The sequence below is a fragment of the Physella acuta genome, unplaced genomic scaffold (assembly GCF_028476545.2).
Source record: "Physella acuta isolate Inbredline_101_S28 unplaced genomic scaffold, ASM2847654v3 ptg000205l, whole genome shotgun sequence".
In the NCBI taxonomy this organism is placed as follows: Eukaryota; Metazoa; Mollusca; class Gastropoda; family Physidae; genus Physella; species Physella acuta.
Genome location: NW_026731724.1, coordinates 93424 through 115590, shown reverse-complemented (window position 1 = coordinate 115590; position 22167 = coordinate 93424). Strand labels below are relative to the sequence as shown.

General features: G+C 35.3%; 2 protein-coding genes across 2 annotated transcripts in view; both read right to left on the bottom strand.

The window, feature by feature from the left end:
• LOC131937262 (uncharacterized) overlaps window positions 1-14722 on the bottom strand; it is a 65682-nt gene extending 50960 nt beyond the window's left edge. The window contains exons 1-6 of the mRNA XM_059294549.1: window positions 14585-14722; window positions 10848-10929; window positions 10439-10559; window positions 9637-9729; window positions 9006-9196; window positions 5977-6135 (exon numbers count right to left, since the gene is read on the bottom strand). Coding sequence (XP_059150532.1) covers window positions 5977-6135; window positions 9006-9196; window positions 9637-9729; window positions 10439-10559; window positions 10848-10899 — 616 coding nt within the window. The 5' untranslated portion in view covers window positions 10900-10929; window positions 14585-14722. The remainder of the gene's footprint in view (window positions 1-5976; window positions 6136-9005; window positions 9197-9636; window positions 9730-10438; window positions 10560-10847; window positions 10930-14584) is intronic.
• Window positions 14723-20370: 5648 nt separating this feature from the next.
• LOC131937271 (polypeptide N-acetylgalactosaminyltransferase 5) overlaps window positions 20371-22167 on the bottom strand; it is a 51039-nt gene continuing 49242 nt past the window's right edge. Inside the window, exon 11 of the mRNA XM_059294564.1 lies at window positions 20371-21774. Coding sequence (XP_059150547.1) covers window positions 21508-21774 — 267 coding nt within the window. The 3' untranslated portion in view covers window positions 20371-21507. The remainder of the gene's footprint in view (window positions 21775-22167) is intronic.

The following is a 22167-nucleotide window of genomic DNA, read 5'->3' as shown; positions in this document are numbered from 1 at the left end:
TGTGGTAGCCTATTTTCTATGTTCTCTGTTGTGGTAGCCTAGTCTCTATGTTCTCTGTTGTGGTAGCCTAGTCTCTATGTTCCCTGTTGTGGTAGCCTAGTCTCTATGTTCTCTGTTGTGGTAGCCTAGTCTCTATGTTCCCTGTTGTGGTAGCCTAGTCTCTATGTTCTCTGTTGTGGTAGCCTATTTTCTATGTTCTCTGTTGTGGTAGCCTATTTTCTATGTTCTCTGTTGTGGTAGCCTAGTCTCTATGTTCCCTGTTGTGGTAGCCTATTTTCTATGTTCTCTGTTGTGGTAGCCTAGTCTCTATGTTCTCTGTTGTGGTAGCCTAGTCTCTATGTTCCCTGTTGTGGTAGCATAGTCTCTATGTTCTCTGTTGTGGTAGCCTAGTCTCTATGTTCCCTGTTGTGGTAGCCTATTTTCTATGTTCTCTGTTGTGGTAGCCTAGTCTCTATGTTCCCTGTTGTGGTAGCCTAGTCTCTATGTTCTCTGTTGTGGTAGCCTAGTCTCTATGTTCTCTGTTGTGGTAGCCTATTTTCTATGTTCTCTGTTGTGGTAGCCTATTTTCTATGTTCTCTGTTGTGGTAGCCTAGTCTCTATGTTCTCTGTTGTGGTAGCCTATTTTCTATGTTCTCTGTTGTGGTAGCCTAGTCTCTATGTTCTCTGTTGTGGTAGCCTAGTCTCTATGTTCCCTGTTGTGGTAGCGTAGTCTCTATGTTCTCTGTTGTGGTAGCCTAGTCTCTATGTTCCCTGTTGTGGTAGCCTATTTTCTATGTTCTCTGTTGTGGTAGCCTAGTCTCTATGTTCTCTGTTGTGGTAGCCTAGTCTCTATGTTCTCTGTTGTGGTAGCCTAGTCTCTATGTTCTCTGTTGTGGTAGCCTAGTCTCTATGTTCCCTGTTGTGGTAGCCTAGTCTCTATGTTCCCTGTTGTGGTAGCCTATTTTCTATGTTCTCTGTTGTGGTAGCCTAGTCTCTATGTTCCCTGTTGTGGTAGCCTATTTTCTATGTTCTCTGTTGTGGTAGCCTAGTCTCTATGTTCTCTGTTGTGGTAGCCTAGTCTCTATGTTCCCTGTTGTGGTAGCCTAGTCTCTATGTTCTCTGTTGTGGTAGCCTAGTCTCTATGTTCCCTGTTGTGGTAGCCTAGTCTCTATGTTCTCTGTTGTGGTAGCCTATTTTCTATGTTCTCTGTTGTGGTAGCCTATTTTCTATGTTCTCTGTTGTGGTAGCCTAGTCTCTATGTTCCCTGTTGTGGTAGCCTATTTTCTATGTTCTCTGTTGTGGTAGCCTAGTCTCTATGTTCTCTGTTGTGGTAGCCTAGTCTCTATGTTCCCTGTTGTGGTAGCCTAGTCTCTATGTTCTCTGTTGTGGTAGCCTATTTTCTATGTTCTCTGTTGTGGTAGCCTATTTTCTATGTTCTCTGTTGTGGTAGCCTAGTCTCTATGTTCTCTGTTGTGGTAGCCTATTTTCTATGTTCTCTGTTGTGGTAGCCTAGTCTCTATGTTCTCTGTTGTGGTAGCCTAGTCTCTATGTTCCCTGTTGTGGTAGCCTAGTCTCTATGTTCTCTGTTGTGGTAGCCTAGTCTCTATGTTCCCTGTTGTGGTAGCCTAGTCTCTATGTTCTCTGTTGTGGTAGCCTAGTCTCTATGTTCTCTGTTGTGGTAGCCTATTTTCTATGTTCTCTGTTGTGGTAGCCTAGTCTCTATGTTCCCTGTTGTGGTAGCCTATTTTCTATGTTCTCTGTTGTGGTAGCCTAGTCTCTATGTTCTCTGTTGTGGTAGCCTAGTCTCTATGTTCCCTGTTGTGGTAGCCTATTTTCTATGTTCTCTGTTGTGGTAGCCTAGTCTCTATGTTCTCTGTTGTGGTAGCCTAGTCTCTATGTTCCCTGTTGTGGTAGCCTAGTCTCTATGTTCTCTGTTGTGGTAGCCTAGTCTCTATGTTCCCTGTTGTGGTAGCCTAGTCTCTATGTTCTCTGTTGTGGTAGCCTATTTTCTATGTTCTCTGTTGTGGTAGCCTATTTTCTATGTTCTCTGTTGTGGTAGCCTAGTCTCTATGTTCCCTGTTGTGGTAGCCTATTTTCTATGTTCTCTGTTGTGGTAGCCTAGTCTCTATGTTCTCTGTTGTGGTAGCCTAGTCTCTATGTTCCCTGTTGTGGTAGCATAGTCTCTATGTTCTCTGTTGTGGTAGCCTAGTCTCTATGTTCCCTGTTGTGGTAGCCTAGTCTCTATGTTCTCTGTTGTGGTAGCCTAGTCTCTATGTTCCCTGTTGTGGTAGCCTATTTTCTATGTTCTCTGTTGTGGTAGCCTAGTCTCTATGTTCTCTGTTGTGGTAGCCTAGTCTCTATGTTCCCTGTTGTGGTAGCCTATTTTCTATGTTCTCTGTTGTGGTAGCCTAGTCTCTATGTTCTCTGTTGTGGTAGCCTAGTCTCTATGTTCCCAGTTGTGGTAGCCTATTTTCTATGTTCTCTGTTGTGGTAACCTAGTCTCTATGTTCTCTGTTGTGGTAGCCTAGTCTCTATGTTCCCTGTTGTGGTAGCCTAGTCTCTATGTTCTCTGTTGTGGTAGCCTAGTCTCTATGTTCCCTGTTGTGGTAGCCTAGTCTCTATGTTCTCTGTTGTGGTAGCCTAGTCTCTATGTTCCCTGTTGTGGTAGCCTAGTCTCTATGTTCCCTGTTGTGGTAGCCTAGTCTCTATTTTCTCTGTTGTGGCAGTCTATGTGGTTAATGTTCTTTTTTTTAATTTTGGCTTACATTAGCCCCACCATTTATATACACTGATATCGTGAGATGGGTTTAAAAGCCAACAAACACAAAATACGGGGACTACTGTTATTCTGTTAACTGTGATTTTAGTTAGAGGTCGTGTAATCAAAGCTTACCCTAATCAAGTGTGGTGTCGGTCAAACAGCAAATATAACTGTGTCAGAACTAAACATAGATCCAGCTCGAATCACCTCCACTTCCAGTAAAAGACATAAGCCGAGACCATTTCCCCCGATCAATTACCCTTTTGTTGTAAACCCCTACCCTTCCATGGCAACTAACCCCTCTCAAGCGTACCTATTATAATTATTGTTTTTAAATGCACTGAATGGAATGGGCCGACAGAGCAGGCATCAAATCGTATTTGTCTATAGAATGCCAAGCAGGGGAACCGGTATCCATAACCCGAATCCTAGCACTAAACTTAACAGAAACTTAACCTTACGGTTAGGTTTAGTGTAAGGATAAAGTTTAAGGTCAATTGGTAATCGACGGGGAAACGAAGGGAGGTAGAGCCTTACTCCATTTTAGGGCGGAGGTGGGGGTAACGGGAATCGACCTGAGCTGAAGGTGGGTTAATACCCTTCCAGGTCTCTTATACAGGCAGAAAGACAGACCGAAAGATAGATTTCCTATAACTTTTTCAACTAAAAACAAAGATTTCTAAAAATAGTTCTATAACAATTCAAGAATAACAAAGCTCTATCAAAGCGTGTATTCATCAACTGCTATCGGCCTCCTACTGTAAACTAATCAAGAAGAATAACTCGGTATTATTAATTATGGCAGTGTCAGGGGTGCTGATGAAAAAGCGCAGCTGAGTGCAAATCGCTTTTTCATTTGCGGCAGTGCGGGTGCTTCACTAGCCTTAAAATAAAATCATTTGCGTTAGCAGTTATTTGTATTAATATCATTTTGATTAATAAAATTACGATAATTTCTGCTTTCTCTTAAAAAGCAGCTTAAAGATCATGTTCAGAATCGACACTTCAAAATCAGCTAACAATAGCCATAGCTGAAGAATCGATAGTTCAAGATCAGCAACTATAATCGGAAGAATCGGTACTAGACTATCAGCTTGCAATAAATGCCCGACAATCGGCTAGCAATGTCTGAAAAATCAATACTGGACAATCAGCTAACACAATGTCTGAAGAATCGGTGCTCTACAGTGAGCTTTACCGCTCAATTCTTATCACGTCGATAACGATACTTCAGCCAGGTTAGCGCTAGGTTTAAAATTAAGCCGTCCTTATCGGTCATTTGGTATGCTGAGGTAAACGTATTAAAGAATTGATAACAAAACTATTTTAAAGGCATGGACGGGTGATTAGAAATGGCGTAGATTCGATCCAGCACGTGTATGTAGTGAGATGAAACCTATAAATGCACTGTGACATAAAATGTGGCTTCATTAGATATTTAATTAACATTTTAAAAATTAATCAATGTTTCCTCTAAAAAGTACTAATTTTCAGCAAATATTGTTTGCGTTCATTTGGCGCGGAATTATTTTATTACGCGACTCTTTTCTCTTTATAATATTTAATACACGAGAAAGTTGGGGTAGATATCCGCTATATTGTATTCATTACTTCATAACAATAAGCAAGATACGGTTATAATGGAGTCACTCGAACTTCGCCACAAAGATTGTCCCCAGATTGGTGTAATGACGAGCCCTAGATATTGATGACAAATAATAACTGAATTCCCCAAAACACACAGCGCTTATCTAACAGCCAGTAAAGCTTATTTAGGTAAAGCATTAATAGGCCTACAAGCATTTCATTAGCGCAGAGTAAATCTTGTTTATAATGTACACACAAGACTTAATTCGTTGATAAAAGCCGATCCAGTCAAGCTACGATAAGCCAGGCTATGTGCGGGTCTGTTGTAACAATAGACAGTGTCCTGTCTGGGTTCCCCACTAATGGCTGACATGTCACCGGCATGATGAAAATTGATAAGGTGAAAATATACAGCAAGCCTATGCTGGGCATGGGGGGATCACGCCACGGTAGACTACTGGTTACTTTAGGAACCCTGCGCAATAAAACACGTCGTTAGGGGTTGGGGTTCGTTTGTAGTTTTATAATATTTTTTAAATGGGGTAGAGGTGTGATATAGAGCTATGTGAAATTATACATTGCCTTTGATTTTCTTTATTCGTTGTTCCTAATTGTTTCCTTGGTTTTTTTTTTGTTTGTTTTTTTTTGGTTTTTTAATTTGTTAGAATGTCTGCAATTTAAAACTGTTGAAGTATCTAACAATGAGTATCGTTTTATTGAGTAACTGTAGATAGTATAGAGAATACTTCTCTATTAGAACTACCATCTTGTTCTTTAAAAGTCATTTACATACAACCTAAATATTTTCAGAAGAATCAACTTATTTAGGAAAATAGAAAACCACCATCTGGCGCAAGCTTTATTTACAACTGATAAATGTTGAATACTAGATAATGCTAAAACATTTTGTCAAAGTAAGATGTAAGATTAACATGTTTTGTCCTTTTACTTTTTTAATGTTATCACATCAATCATACATGCTTTGTCATAATGCATTCAAAAACAAAAATTGCTATGGATAAAGATTATTTGTTTATATATTTTCAGTGGGTTTTTTAATCAAGCTCAAGCAAAACGTGAATACTGTGCTCAAATTGTATTATGGTAATGAACCACATTCCCATTATTAATCAACAGTTTTCAAACTGTATCTTGTCATTCACAACCAACATTGGTTTTTTTTGTAATATTTTGCACCTAAACATGGTCAAATAACTGTGGTCTTGTAGCATTTGTTTGTAAAAAACATGATGTTGCTAGTTGTATTTTTGTAGCAAGTATAAATGTGGTGGTTGTAGCAACCTGTACTGTACACATCATGTGGTGAATGTGGATTTTCATAGCATATACTGCACTATCTAATAAATATGGGTTTTTTTAACAGCAAATAGTACACATCATGTAATAAATGTGTAGCACAAAGTGCACGCCTAATAAATGTGATTTCTGTAGCACCAAGTGCACACCATGTAATAAATGTGGTTTAAGGCTGAGCCTATGATGACTGGGAGTATTGTGGTGGCTAAACTTTAAAGGTCAAAGGGTAAAAGAAATGGAAGAACTGAAGGTGGATACATGGCTGCAAGGGTGGGGCAGGACTGGCACACAGGTCAGAGAAAGGCAGGAAGCAACAAAAAAAGGTGACTCACCTATGGGGAAATTTCCACTGTTTGGAAATGTCAAAGTGCAGACTGCTTGCTCTAGTGAGCTATTTGCTGAGATGTTAACACCCACAACACCATCAACAGCAAATTCTGTTTGCCACACAAATTCAAGTGTGTTCCCCCACTCGGATTGAAACTCAGTTTCTGTGTAGGTGAAACCATATTGCATTAATATCCTGGGTGATAATGTGTGGGGCTACATCAAAGACTTTACCTAGGGCTAGAACTCAGTATTGAGAGAGGAATGAGTACAATGGGCCAGTTCAATGTATCATGCACTCTCAAGAGATGAACATCAAAACATGCAACCAAACATCTAAAGAAATAAAGTTACTTAAAGGAAAATGTACCAAGAATCTGATGAGTTTAATAAATAAATAGTATGGTATACAGTGATATGCTTTGCAAATGTAATAATACTACACTTGATAAAAAGTTTTATAATTTCATAGTAAATGTTGATAGATAAATAACATAGTATAGTAATATATATTTATATATATATTAAACATACAGGGCCATGCATTATATTTTCTTAGTATGATGCAAGTCATATTAAAACTAATACATTTCAGTAATTCACCATTTTTAGGGTACTTGATGTTTTTTTTTAAATGTCCCAAGTGAAAATTGCCTTCACTGGGCCACTCACTAATACAGGAGATCAATTATGAGATACTGTACAACACATTTTGTATCAGTGCAAAACTTTAGACTAACATTAAAATCAAATATTTTCTTTTATTGTTAGTTCAAAGCACAGCTATCAAATTTAACAATGCCTTTTGTTACAAATGTCAGAACAACATTTAGTGCCATTATCAGTTTTTGCACATATTTATGAAGTGATGAATTATAAACCATATTCATCAGCATCGTCCCAATATCTGAAGATTTTTGTTATTGAATTGTTCAAATTATATTTTAATTGTACTACTTATACCTCCCACACCTTACAGTGCCAGTCCATGTTGCTGCCCCTCTCCATCATAACATGGTACATATATATACACATACCTATATTTAAAAACCTTAAGAGATGCTATGCTCACCATTCAACTTAGTAAACATACATGCCAGGCTGACAATGTTGTACATAATAGACATGCAGTATATCACACATGAAAGACTCAAATTGCAGTATATCATACATGCTAGATTCACTACTTAATATATCACAAATGATAGATAATGCAGTAAATTCACATAGCATCTCATAAATTTTGAGATGGTCTGCTTTTTTATAAAATCATAATGAGAAGTCAAAAAATATATTTACTTCTAAATACAATTTTAACGTACTGTTGGATCTTTTGACATCTCTTTGTGGCTCATTAACAAATTCAATATTTTTCCATGGTAGCCCAACACTTCAAACCACTACATGCACATTTTAAAGATGATTCTAGTGCAATGCAGCACTTAAGTTTTTAAAGCAATCGATAAGATAGTTAATATTGCAAAAACCAAAACAATTAATATGTATATCGTACAGTTGTATCAAATTAACCAATGCAAAATTTTTAACTACATTCTTTTTTCGATACAGCTTGACGTAAAATTTTATAAATGCCTCTACATCAAGTAACATGATAAACAAATTACAGCAATAGATTTTTAAGGTTAGCATTGAATGTGTGCTCATGTTATTTGGTTCACATCTATTTCAATGATAATTCAGTATAAAAGTTGTTATGGATGAGCTACAAAATAAATTATCCCTGCATTGCTTTGTTACCTTGAATATAATAATTTCAGTTAAAAAGTAGGCTAACTTTTTAAGTATTTATTTTAAACAGCCTCTGTTTGTTCAAAAATAGTACTGCTAATATTTTGACATGCACTAAGCCATGTAATGTACAAACAGAATAATAACATGGGCTAACTTTTTAAAATAACAAATATTTTAAGAGTTTAAAAAACATTCATAATAAAGTAAACAAAAGACCAAAAACTTGCTAGTACACTTAAAAAACTAAATCAATTTAATAATAAATGGGTGTGTAAAATGTGATGAATAAAGGGGGGCAACCCAATATTTCAACAGGAGATATCAGAGTAAAATTTTGATACATGTTGACTTTAATAAATAAATCTAGTTTCTTACACACATTTTTGTTTGCCAATGCTAAGTAATGTTAGTGCTGTGTCAACATTTTGATCGCACATTATTTTATATACAACTGAAATTGTGGAGCAAGTAATTTACTAATTCTTTCTTAAATTTTGGTTTATACAGAATTCAGATTTGGAATAAGAATGAACTCTGTTAAGGCAGGAAATATTTTCAAGGTTTGTTGTAATCTCATTTTCCCTCATACCTTCTTTAGTACCCATGCCACTAAAAGGACTGATATTTTCTCCCTTTTATTTTATTTCTACCATAAGCTTTGCACAATTATATTAATTTTAAGTCGTGTATTATAAGCAACACAAAAAAAAATGTACAGTAAACAAAAATACAATTCACATGAGAAAATTAGTATAAAACTTTTTAAAATAATTTTTATTCTTAGAAAACTAAAAATTGTCTATTTTTCTTCTAAATTCATGTATCTGATTAATATTAGATTAACTACTTTTTCTCATACATTTTTTTAAGCACCCACATGATTTTTTAGACAATGCTGCAGTGTGTTAAAAAAATGCTACTTTGAAGGTTTTTATACTAAATAAACAAAAACAATACAAAAATCAACAAAACAGGAAGACATACAATTTTAAAATGGCAGATTTTGACCTAGATACAAGTTTCAAAAACATTGATTCAGCAAAACAACATAATAAATAAATAAATAATTATTCAGCACTAGGAATGTCATTACAGTATTGATGTGGTTTGTCCAAATGCTACAAGCATTGTTATAGTCTTAAGAAGTCAATATAATAATAAAATTTCTATGACAACAAGTAACATCTGAGCAAAATTTTGGGCTTTATACTGAGAATGCTCAGTTTAAAACATTTTCATTAGCATTTAAAAGAAGCGTTTTCATTATTGCAGTGTTTCTTACCTTCTTTTATATTAAAAAAAGTATTTAATCGCACAGTGGCCTGTAAAGTCTTGGGGATATTTGTCTCTACCCACTGAGTTACTTTATATGGTTCTACACTTTCAATATATGGTCCAGCTGCAGTGTATACACTCCATGTATTGCTGTTATGACTGCCACATTGAAGATTTGGCTCAGCTACCTCATGGCAGCTTATGTAGCAAGAAAAACGGTAAAGATTAGGTTATGAAGTGATGTTCAAATTTAGTAAAGTATTTGCAAACATCAATTATCAGATAGAGATTGCAGCAAAAGAAAGTTACAATATTCTGTTATTTTTGCATACTGTAACGTTTCAAACTGTTATTGTAACAAGTATACAAGTATATTTAGAGCAACTGGTTCATTTTTTTATTAGATTTCATTGGCTTAAATTAAGAAAAACTGAAGCATTTTTTAAATTTGTGTCACTATAATACCATCCTCAGTTATGCCTCTTTTCTACAGGATTTGAACCAACCAATGACCTGTGGCTCAGTGTAAAAGCTTTTTATAATAGCTACTTTGATGTACTATATATTCTAGGAGACTTACTAAATAAACAAAAAGATAAATCTTTTTTTTTATATTAAGTGTTATGGTGGTCACTTACCTTGTCTGACAAAGATCAGTGGAAACAGGGTATAAATATTCAATTGTTTCAAAGCACTGGCAGTCACTGCCCTGTATCCCAATAAATTCAAATCTAAAAGAAAATAAGTTATTTTCAAAATAGATATTTAATTTTAAAAAACCACTTATTATTGGAATGGGGGATGTCATGATCGGATGGTTGAGCTTTGGCTATTAGCCCCAAACTCTCGAGATTGGATCTCGGACTAGAGTTTGTAGGACATCTCTAAGTACACCCAGCTCTGATAGGTACCTGACTCATGTTAGGGAAACCAAGGTGACTGGGCATAATGCTGACCACACTATCCCATTGTTTGCTGTGGTTGTTGAAACAATAAAATCTACTTTATCTGCCCCATGGCCATTTGTCTTGTGCATGCACAGGAAAAGATATTGATAATGAATTTAGAACAGATTTTTAATGTATAATCATTTTTTTAATTTAAATCTATTTTAACATATCAACATTTAACTCTCATAACTTCTCAATAATAACATTTTACTGTTGCTAGTTAAAATTGCGAGTGCTAAATTTTAGCCTAAATCCCAGGATTACACGTCAAATAAGTTTCCAAATACAAATTATTATATATAGGTTTCTTTATAATATGCTTGACTTCCTGATCGCATTTAACTGATGCTCCTTATCATATATATATATATATATATATATATATATATATATATATATATATATATATATATATATATATATATATATATATATTGCAACATAAGGTATGAGTAGAACTATTCTTGTATACCATCAAATCTTTTGTTACCTTTCTTTTAAACATGTACGTGAACAGTTTGGAAGTTTTCCTTGAAATATTTGATTCTTCTGTATTTGGGTAAAATTCTTCTTGAAACAACCTTGATACCAGATGCCACTCTCAGTTAAACCTACAGAACAATTTAGAAATAAAGTGAAGAAAATAATTAGAGTAATTTTTAAAATTATCTTCATGGTTAATAAAAGAACTTAACTTCCAAGTACTGATTGGTTTGAAAGCAAACTAGTGATTATTTTAAAGCAAATAAGCTCCCTTTTTATTGAGAAACACCAGATATGTTTTATACTTATGAAGAAAACAATTTTAGCTTTAAGTGTTGAGTTTAAAAAAAAAAAATTTTAATTGATATAGTTTCAACCTAATAGTTTGTATTAGCAGCAAAAAAAAAACAGCTCACCAGTGTAAAATCCAAATAATATTATTGGAACAATCAATTTTTTTATTTCCATTATGACTAGCGGGTCTCTTTTCTAGTACACCTGTTACATATAGAAAAAGGAATGTTATATATATTGAAATTTTTTTTTTAATATGCTTTTGAAATTAATGAAACACAAGTGCCCTCGCCTCAAGTACAACTGTGTGGCAAGATTGCCACATGGTAGTCTCGAATTTGGATCCACATGACATCCCTGAGCAGTGTTTCTTCCAGACTTTTTTCTCCGGGGGGGCACTTGAAATTTTCGGGGGGGGGGGCGGTAAACTTTCTTCGGGGGGGCGGACACTGTTAAAAGTATATATTTTCTATATAAATTATATAAATTTCATTCCGTTCGGGGGGGGGGGGCGGTAAAAATTTTCGGGGGGGCCAAGCCCCCCCGAAGAGATGCCTGGAAGAAACTCTGTCCCTGAGTCCACCCAACAAGGATGGGAACCTGAATGACATGGACTCTAAGTATATAAAGTACCTTTAAGTATATAAAGTACTTTATTATATACACAAATTCATTGTGTTGAAGGGCTGCACACAAGTTTTTAGACATGCACTTAGATTTTTTTTATGTCTTAAATAAAGCAGGAGTGATCTCCCCTAATCTTTCTCGAATATTCTTATATAACACTACAGGGAATGGCAACTCTGGATAAAGACATAATTTTTAATCCATTTTTACTTTCTCGTATATACGAAGTATAGAGAAAGTATTGTAATCGTGCAAAAAAAAAAAAAAAAAATCGAGATTTTTACAAATCTCGACGTTTTACACCTCACTGATACGGAAAAACATAATTTTGCAATCTTGTCCGTATGTCTGTGTGTGTGTGTGTGTCTGTCCGTGTGTAAACACGATTACTTGAGTACCGTTACAGCTAGGTTGATGAAATTTCATATATAAGTATTATATCAAAATCGTAGATCCGTATCAACTTTTGAGCGATTTCCGACAACCGGAAGTGGTACTTTTTCTACTTTGAATTTTTCAAAAGCGTATAACTTGAGTACTATTTCAGATAGATAAATGATATTTCACATGTAAGTAAAAGATCTAATTCTCTACCTTCTGTAAAATTTTGAGTAATTTACGTTGACTGGAAGTAGTACTTTACGCTACTTCCGATTTCTCAAAAAACTAATGTAAATTTTAAAAGTACTAATAATATGCGTTTTTTATTTAGCGTTCACTTGGTGTGCAATTAATTTGTCTACGAGATTTTATTCTATTTTTAAAACTTTAAGTATTTAAAATGGATTAAAAATCATTTCTATAGCCCGAGTTCCCATCCCCTGTTATTTTATATAAGAATATTCGAGAAAGTTTAGGGGAGATCACTCCCGGTTTATTAATTCTTAACCTTAAGTGAACGGCAAACGATATGTGTATAATAGTGCGGAATATTATTAGTACTTTATAAATTCAATTGCGTTTTTGAGAAATCGGAAATAGAGTAAATTACTACTTCTAGTCAACGGAAATCAATCAAAATTTGAAATAAGGCAGAAATTTGATCTTTTACTTAAGTGTGAAATTTAGTTTATCTATCTGAAACAATACTCAAGTTATAGGCTTTTGAAAAACTAAAAGTACTGTTTACTAATTATTATTTGTAATTAATAATTTCAATTTATTCAATAACAGTAACAATAGTAGGCACCAGTTTAGAAGCTGCTCCTAAATGTCCTCTATGTTTACTTATATTTTTTCATATGCGGACAAGCTTGGAGTATTATAGTCGTTCACTAAATCAACTCCAGGGCGTCCTCCTGCGCCCCGACAGGGTGCTATTTGCCACCCCGGTCCTTCCCCTGAGCGCTATGGCACCGACGTTTGGTTTAATCTGTGCGATAAACTATGGATAAAATGGGGTATTATAACTAAAATTTTATGCTTTTAGTTTTTAGTTAGCCTATAAAAAATTTTTTTACATAGGCAGGCCTAGTGTAATAAATAAACTTTAAAATTCAAAACTGACCTAGGCCTAAATAATTACTTTAATTACAATTAGGACCTGGTAGGCTAATTATTTGGAATATTATTTTTAGGACTAGATCTAAATCTAGATTATTCTAGATCTATCACTTCTATTCTAATAATAACATGGCCGATGCTAGCCGGAATAAGATACGCATGCGCAATGGAGAGAAACTATGACTTGCCTTGGCGGCGATGTTTTCTACGGTACTGCGCATGCGTGTGTTTACAACCACAGAACCCTAACACCAACCCTATCCCTAGCCCTAATCCTGTCCCTAACCCTAACCCTAGCCCTCTCCCTAACCCTATCCCTAATCCTACTCCTAACCCTCATTCTAGCCCTAACCCTAGCCATAGGTCACTGCGCATGCGCAGAGCTATCTTTTGCCGACTAAGTGGAGACGTTGGGGAGAAAAATCTTCTTCCGAGTAGTCACTTCATAATAACATAGGCCCTATAGTATAGAACGCCAGTCACATAAGATAAAGATAACCTTAAATAAAATAAATAGGGCCTATTAAATTAAATAGGCTAGGCCCTACAGAGATCCTATTGACTATTGTCTTATTTATTTCTAATATTAGGGCCTAGCTGATATTAAAAACAAGGTAATTAAAAAGTCTAGTGACAATTATAGCGCAATTTCCTTATGTTATCTAAAAATAGCTCTGTCGTAGCGTAAATCAAGAGCAGGGTTAGTAAAACCATTGGTTAGTTATTAAAACGTTTTTTATTAATTTTTTTCAGTATTTTACATGTTTTATTTACAATAGAGTTACATGACTAAAAACCATTGCGCGCCTACTGAACGTGATGGCGCAGCCATGGTACACGAGGCGCAGCTATTGAACGTGATGACGCGTGTGGTGTGTTTGGAAAAAATGCCTACTAATTCGGTCCAAATTTTAATTAATTCAAAATTTTTTTTGTGACCGAACGAAAGGATATTTTTGAAAATTTTCTTCGGCAATATTGTTCTAAATTATGGCAGGAATCGATTGGTACATGTTTCAAGTCGCTTAGTGGTCTGTTTGCCGAGATATGGGCCAAAAACTGCATTTTTTCGAGGTTTTTTGGCTTTTCCGGGAAATCCATGAAAGAAACCCGTAATTTTTATGGCCTATGTTCATCCTCGTAACTTGCTTAACATAATTGCTTTTGGAACTAGTCATCGATATTGCTTCGTTGAGGAGGAGATACGACTTAAAGCCCGGACACACATTCATCCATACATTCATTCATCCATCCATTCCCAGAAATGACGAGTTAATAAACGCAATTCTCCAGAATGGAAATTGCGCTAAAAATTAAATAGGCCTAGGCCTGCCATCTACCTATATATATTAGTCTATATAGATAGATCTATATAATATTATATAGATCTAGGCCTATGCCTATTAATATAAGATCTAGGGTAGAATCAATATTTATTATTATTTAGGGACAAACTTAGGATGATTTCGTTAATTTAGTAGGTGGGCTTATGCCTTATAGTATACATTATACTAGATCTAGATCTAGATAATATAATAAATTTAAATTAGGGCCTAATAATTAAAATTTATTTGACTAGGCCCTAGGTAGGCCTAATAAAAATAAAATAAAATAAGGTGTGCGGAATAAGTTTAATAATAGATCTAATTGGCCTACTAAATTATTAATATTATTATATTATTATTAGGCCATTAACAGACTAGACGATAATAACACAATTATCTCATACTATTGATAGTGGATGTGTCCAGCGATACAGGTATATCTAGACGTATGAAGCATAATAACAACAAGAAACATTCTTTATCGATCGTCGGACGATGGAACTAGGTCCAGTACATTGGTTAATAAAAGATCACTCCTCACTGGCAAGTCCATTGCTAAACTTTGAAAGTAGTTCAAGGTAACTTTACATCGCGAATTTCTATCTATAAAATAATGCATACATCCAGTCTACATTTAAAATCAAATAACTACGAATAAAATACATTTTTATGTTTTTTTATTGTAATTTTTTTAAATAACTATAAAGCATTTTCTCTAAATGAAAATGTATTTTATTCAATGATATAAACAGAACTATATTATGCCGCGCTTAATAACAACACCTGCTGAATTTGTCTTATGATGCTGTTGAAAATAAAAGGATGCTATGCCAAGCGAGATAACTAGATTTATTAACCACTATTACTTTTCAAAGTTACTAATCTTGCCTAGATCTACATTATTTTGGTTGGGGAGTTAAAAAATGAGAGAAAATGACCTTTAAAGACCGGCAATGATTAGACAACTAAATATGGAAATACAGTTCATACACACGTAACTGTTTAACAATATAAACACGTCTCGACTCCTAAGAACGGGGTCTCTCCCATAAATAACGTCACATTTTTTTAGGCGGGAGGTAAGGGGTCCGTAATTTCGTGACGGTGTGTGATGAAGGGGAGGGGGGGGGGTGTTCAGATGGTGTGACGTCACACTTTAGCATTATAAAAAAGCAATGTTAGAAATCTAATTTTAGCCGTTATCTGTGACGTCGTTGTAGGGGGGGGGGTCTGGCTTTTTGTGACGGAGGGGAGGTAAAGTCATTTTAAAAGAGCGTGACGTCATTTATGGATGACCCCAAAGGGCTATGTAAGCCCTATATCATTTTAATCAGTATCTCCCCCCCCCCCCCCCCCGAACGAAATGCAATTTATATAGAAAATATATATTTAACAGCGTCCGTCCCCCCCCCCCCCCCCCCCGAAAATTTCAAGTGCCCCCACCCCCCGAAGAAAAAAGTCAGGAAGAAACACTGGTTTTAATCATATGCGATATTTAAACACGGCTGCGGTTATTAGTAGTTCACTACAAATAACCCTCAGAAGGCTATTTAAAAATGTGCACTCTGCGAACACATGTTCTTCCAGGCATCTCTCCGGGGATGCTGAGCCTCAATGAGCATTTATGTAGCTTATTTATAAATTGTATTGTTTTACCCTTTTTCGCCCTTAGTTTTGATTTCTCCTATATTTTTGGGGATGCCTGCGCTTATAACCATCTTAACGTATAGAACTTTAAATTGTCTTAAAACACCCAGAATAGATATGCTAGATCTATATATTTAAGGTTTAAAGCGGTCTTTGTTTCCCCCAGTTTTTTTACTTAAAATTGGCTCATCTATTTACATACACATTTTACCCGGATCAGGGTTTCTTTCAGACATTTTGGTGGAAGCATTTATTTTTCTATTCCGCCCGACGGGCGGTGGACCAACATAGGTGCAGTTGCGGAATAAGGATGGGGGGTAGCTGAGGGGACTGCAGTCAGGGTACCCGATAATCCCGATTTTTAGGGGCCCCACATTTTCACTTACAAACAATAGTAATATCACTTTACAACTTAATTGTTGTTTTTTTACTATAAAAGTAACATTTTATGACGAAAGGACTGACACACGACCAGCCGGCATATATATATATATATATATATATATATATATATATATATATATATATATATATATATATATATATATATATATATATATATATATATATATATATATATATATATAATTTTCAGCCGGGGCCCCATTCAAGCTTAGTCCGCCCCTGCACAGGAGAGTTGCCTAAAAATATACACTGAACTCTTGTCCACTACGCCAATAGCGTGCTCAGTTTTATTTGACAAGATCTAGACCAGGGGTCTCCAAACTACGGCCCGCGGGCCGGATGCGGCCCGCGAGGTCCTCTCATCCGGCCCGCGGAGATCTTTTTGTCCACGAAAAAAACGTTTGTTGGTGATGGCTGAGGAACTTTGCTCAGAAAAATCACAATATGCCTGGAAGAAACTGGCCCCCGAACTCAAATTTGACAGTTAATGCGGCCCTCGGGCTGAAAAGTTTGGAGACCCCTGATCTAGACTAAATGGAATTTGACTACGACAATATTTGGTGGTAAAAACAACTCAACCTGAACGCACGCTGATCGCAATGATGTTAATCCGCCCAGCAAAATTAGCGTTGCGTTTGTTTATACTAAATATTATTGCGATCAAGACAACATCGGTGCTTGGAATTCGTTTGTTAAAAGATTATTAAATCAAAGAAAATATGTTTTAAAAAAAAGAAAGAAAAAAAAATATTCGGGGTATGAGAGGAAGATATTGAAAGACATTTCGGATCACCAACAAATATCACCCAAATATGCAATTTTGAAGACATTTTTATCCAAGCTGAAAATTTTCTACTTCGAAAACAGCACAACCAGAAATTGACGTTTCTAAAGCTATCATGTATAAAACACACAGGCGATCACACCAACTCATATGAAGAACCAGTAGCCGAGCCTGGAGGCCATCTAGTATTGCCATTGCATTTTAGTAGACACCCATTTAGATTAAGAGCTTGAAATAACGATGCCAATCAAACTTACCGCTATAATTGATTCAAATGTGGAATATCCTACATACAGTGTTTCTTCTAGACTTTTTCTCTCCGAGGTGGCACTTGATATTTTCGGGGGGGGGGGGGGACGGGACGGGGGGGGGGACGACGACGACGACGACGACACTGGTAAAAGTAGAGGTTATCTATATAAAATCCATTATTGCGTTCGGGGGGGGGGGGCGGTAGGCAGCAAAGCCCCCCCCCCTCCCGAAGAGATGTCTGGAAGAAACTCTGCCTAGAGATCTGTGTTTGTTTTGTATTACATCTGTACTGTAACACCAGATTTAGTACGTTTTCCTTGTTGGCTTTTAAATACTATTGGGGGTGATCTAAAAGATGGTAGTTGTAACTCTGCTGAAGGCCCGACGAAAATGAGAAACATGAAAGCTCTAAAATTCACGAGATTGCAGAAAATTAACTTTTTCTTACGAAATTTAATATAATTTTTACAAGCTTTTATTTAACTCACTTCCTCGTCAGTCTGTCGTCAGTCTGTCTGTCTAGATCGAAACGCCGGAGCGAAATTGCAGGCACTTCTACTTGACTGATACGGTTCGTAGTTGGTACATGGGTCAAGACATGAAGACAATGCATCATGACATTCAATTTGACTTAATTGGTCGCCTGATTAATTTTTTAAGAGTTAATTAAAAATTAGACCAAATTAGTAGGCATTTCTATCCAACTACTCCACAAGCGTCATCGCGTTCAATAACTCGTTAACACGCTCAATAGGCGTGCAATGGTTTTTTAGTCATGTAACTCTATTGTAAATAAAACATGTAAAGTACTGAAAAAAAAATTCATTAAAAACATTTTAATAACAAGCTTTTATGTAATAATGCACTAAAAAGTAGAAAATAAATTATACACTACTATTTAAATAACCATAAAGAAAAGCGTGAGTCTCTTCTCAAATATTAGTAAAGGTATCCAATAGATACTAAAGTGACCCACGCTTTTCTTTATAGTTATTTAGATAGTAGTAGTGTATAATTTATTTTCTACTTTTTAGTGCATTATTACATAAAAGCTTGTTATTAAAACGTTTTTTTATGAATTTTTAAAACTAGATCTAGTAATATGACTGTTAATTATTCTCTGTATAGAAAATCCGGTATTAGCATTTAGATGATTTAGGCGATTTAGGCCTATAGTGAATCCTAAAGTTAAGGAGAGATAATATCAAATAAATTCAAATAATGGAAAAAAAAATTGGAATTCGTTAAACTCCTATCAAAGAATAATGATTTGTTGAAGAAAAGTTTTGAATTTGTTTTGAATTTTTGTTGTATTAATATCCTGGAAAAGAATTCTACATAACTACCCATTTAACTTAATTAAGCTTATTATGTCATAGTAATACGTTTAATCGTAAGTAAACCTGTACATGTAGACTCTTAGTGACGCAGTAAATTGTAAGTAAACCTTTACATGTAGACTCTGAGTGACGCAGTAAATTGTAAGTAAACCTGTACATGTAGACTCTTAGTGACGCAGTAAATTGTAAGTAAACCTGTACATGCAGCGGCGTAGCGAGATCGGGTGTCACCTGGTGCGGCAACCTCCAGAGGCGTAGCGACCCTTCCCGGGGACAAACTTTCAACTTTCGATTTGCACCTCTTAAAACACTATTTAACACTCGAATTAATCACTAAATTAAGTGGAATTATCATTTTTCTCTATATTTTTTGCCTTGGTGTCACCCCCCTAAATGGTGTGTACATGTAGACTCTTAGTGACGCAGTAAATTGTAAGTAAACCTGTACATGTAGACTCTTAGTGACGCAGTAAATTTTAAGTAAACCTGTACATGTAGACTCTTTGTGACGCAGTAAATTGTAAATAAACCTGTACATGTAGACTCTTAGTGACGCAGTAAATTGTAAGTAAACCTGTACATGTAGACTCTTTGTGACGCAGTAAATTGTTAGTAAACTTTTACATGTAGAATCTTAGCAGAGGCGTAGCGACCCTTCCCGGCGCCCGGGGACAAACTTTTCGATTTGCACCCATCCTCAAACTTTCGATTTGCACCCCCCCCCTCGAGATTTCCATTTGCACCCCCCCCCCCTCAAACTTTCGATATGCACCCCCCTCAACCTTTCAATTTATTTTTCCAACCCATTTTGGCGCCCGGGGACATATGTCCCCCCCCCCCCTCGCTACGCTACTGAATCTTAGTGACTCTCTTGAAACGGCAAGTGGATATTTTGTGTGCAGTCCATGGCTACTTTATCTTAATGTCTATAGCTTATATAATGTTTTAGCACTACCCACCCAAAAAAATGATTGTGTATAACTCCATCAAATTATATCTCGCATAGGCCACAGGTTTTATACAGCTACACAACACAGTGAATGCTAATCAATCAGAAAATAGTTTTTGAAATCCTAAAACAAAGACACCATTGACATTTGTAAGCGCTATCACTTAAATTTAAAAATAGCGAAGCTATAGCAGATAGACCTCATACAATGATAGATGATACCGACTCACAAGTGTCTACAGACATCTTTAAATGTGACGGCAAGTTTGATGAAGGTGCTTTAGTTTTTCCTGTATTGTCCTGTGGAACACAAAACATCCATCAGAGGGGATTTGGGTCTGGCCACAACAGTAATTTCCAATCAGACACCCATCAACAGATGCTTGTTAGGTCAGTTGTAGAATTACAGGGATGGATGGATGGATTGCTGATGGGGTCTTTAGATGGATAGATACTTAACAGGGACAAACGATTCATTGTGAAGGAAAAATAAACAAATACGCATGCAGTGGTTTTTGTAAAAGCTAGGTGTTAAAATTGACTAGAAAATGGCCATTGTTAGTTTATTGTCTGAAAGGTCAGTTGTATATATATATATATATATATATATATATATATATATATATATATATATATATATATATATATATATATATATATATATATATATATATATCATACTAACATTTTCACATCAAACAAGGATATTCACATCACATTTACTAGCATATTAAAACAAACAAATATGTAGGCAATTAGAAGTTAAAAATTTAATCAAGATAAATAAAACATCAACTACTTTATACATTACAGCTAAACAGCTTGAGATCAAGAAACTGAGTATCACAGGATACATCCATTGGTGGAGGTATTCAGATGCCCATCATACACTCATATATTTGGGGGGGGGGGCATTTGCTTTAAATTACTGCCATTCAATTTAAAAAAGATGGCACTAATGAATAATAAACTAATTATGTTTGATAAAAATCAAAACATGTTATCTAGTGGCCTTTTTACTGAATGTTCAATCACAAGTAACAATGTAGGCCTAGTTTTCCATATGAAAAATAGACATACACTTTTTAAAAAATGTGCTATCCTAACATTTTATTAACAAACATTTAAAAATATAGACCTACACTGACAGCGATGAAGTTGTATCCAGATTATTATTTCACATTATGATTTATGAACAATTTTATTTAGGGATCATGCACAAATGATATGACAAAATAAGACAGGCTTGACCCACTCCTTGTAACAATTCCATAGAGTCCTCCCCTATTTTATAAAACAATTTATAAACAACCCATCTTCATGGAACAACACATCACTTATGACTGGAACATCTTTATTTTATAACTGTATTAGTTCAATCAAACATTAAACAGGAAATTAGTCATGGAAACTTTAAAAAATACTCCATTAATAAAAATGATAGTTATAATACTTGCAGGCTCCCTTATGAATAGTTGAGTATTTTACCCACATCAATGTTTATGAATGAAAACAAACATACAATGGGAGATCTAAGGCACCATCCATACTATTAGAGGACTTTTTAATGTCAATTGCTTGATAATTAGTTGAATTATTGCTCACTGGTTTGGTTAAATAATACAACAAGTTTTTAAGAGTGGGAATATCTAAAGGGACAGAAATCTTGAAATTTAAAAAAGTTTCAGCTTGTGACCCATTAAAGGATTAAAATATTTTAGTTTTTTTTTTAAGTTTTAACAAATTTTGGGAATTTTAAAAGTTATTGCTCAGTAACAGGGCATAAAAACAAGAGTGGAAACATTGCTAAATAGTATCTCTATATTGGTATTAATGTCACATTAATCAAAAGTTAATTTTACAAATTCAAAATCATGTGAAAGATTATTTACACGTTAAACAAAATTATTTACAGGTGAAACAAAAATTGATTAATTACTACTAAGAAAATCAATCACCCCTTCTTCTTCTTCTTTTCCAATTAAAACTATAATCAAAAGTCCACTGCTGAAAACTTCTGGTGTCTGTGGGAACAATTTTAGAATCCTTGTATTGGTCATTGGAGAAGACTTTGGTCTCTTTAGATGGCTGGTCTGATCTTTGATTTGATATTACGACATCTGTCCAGTGGCCACGCTCACAAGGCAGGAGCTGGACAGCCTCATTGTCAATTGATGTCACACACAGATCTGTCTCATCCAATCGCAGTAAGCCATTCTGACGAGAGGACGAAAAAAATAGAAGGTCACTTGTGAGCAGTATCAAATTAGGACTATTATGTGTACAAATAAATTACTAGTAGGCCTATAATGTTAGTGCACTGACAGAGCACAAAAATACTTTCCCAACAGTCTTGCCACATCTCACATGTGTAGGATATCATAGAGTCCACCCAACTCTGATGGATGCCTTATAATCTTTACTGAACATAAAGAAAGCTTCACATAGATCACATGTGTAAGATGTCATAGAGTCCACCCAACTCGGATGGGTGCCTGACAATCTGTACTGAACATAAAGACTGCTTCACATAGATCACATGTCTAGGTAAAACCAACAGATTTTAACCAAGCCTTTTATTTATCTAACAAATGTTGGACATTACCATAT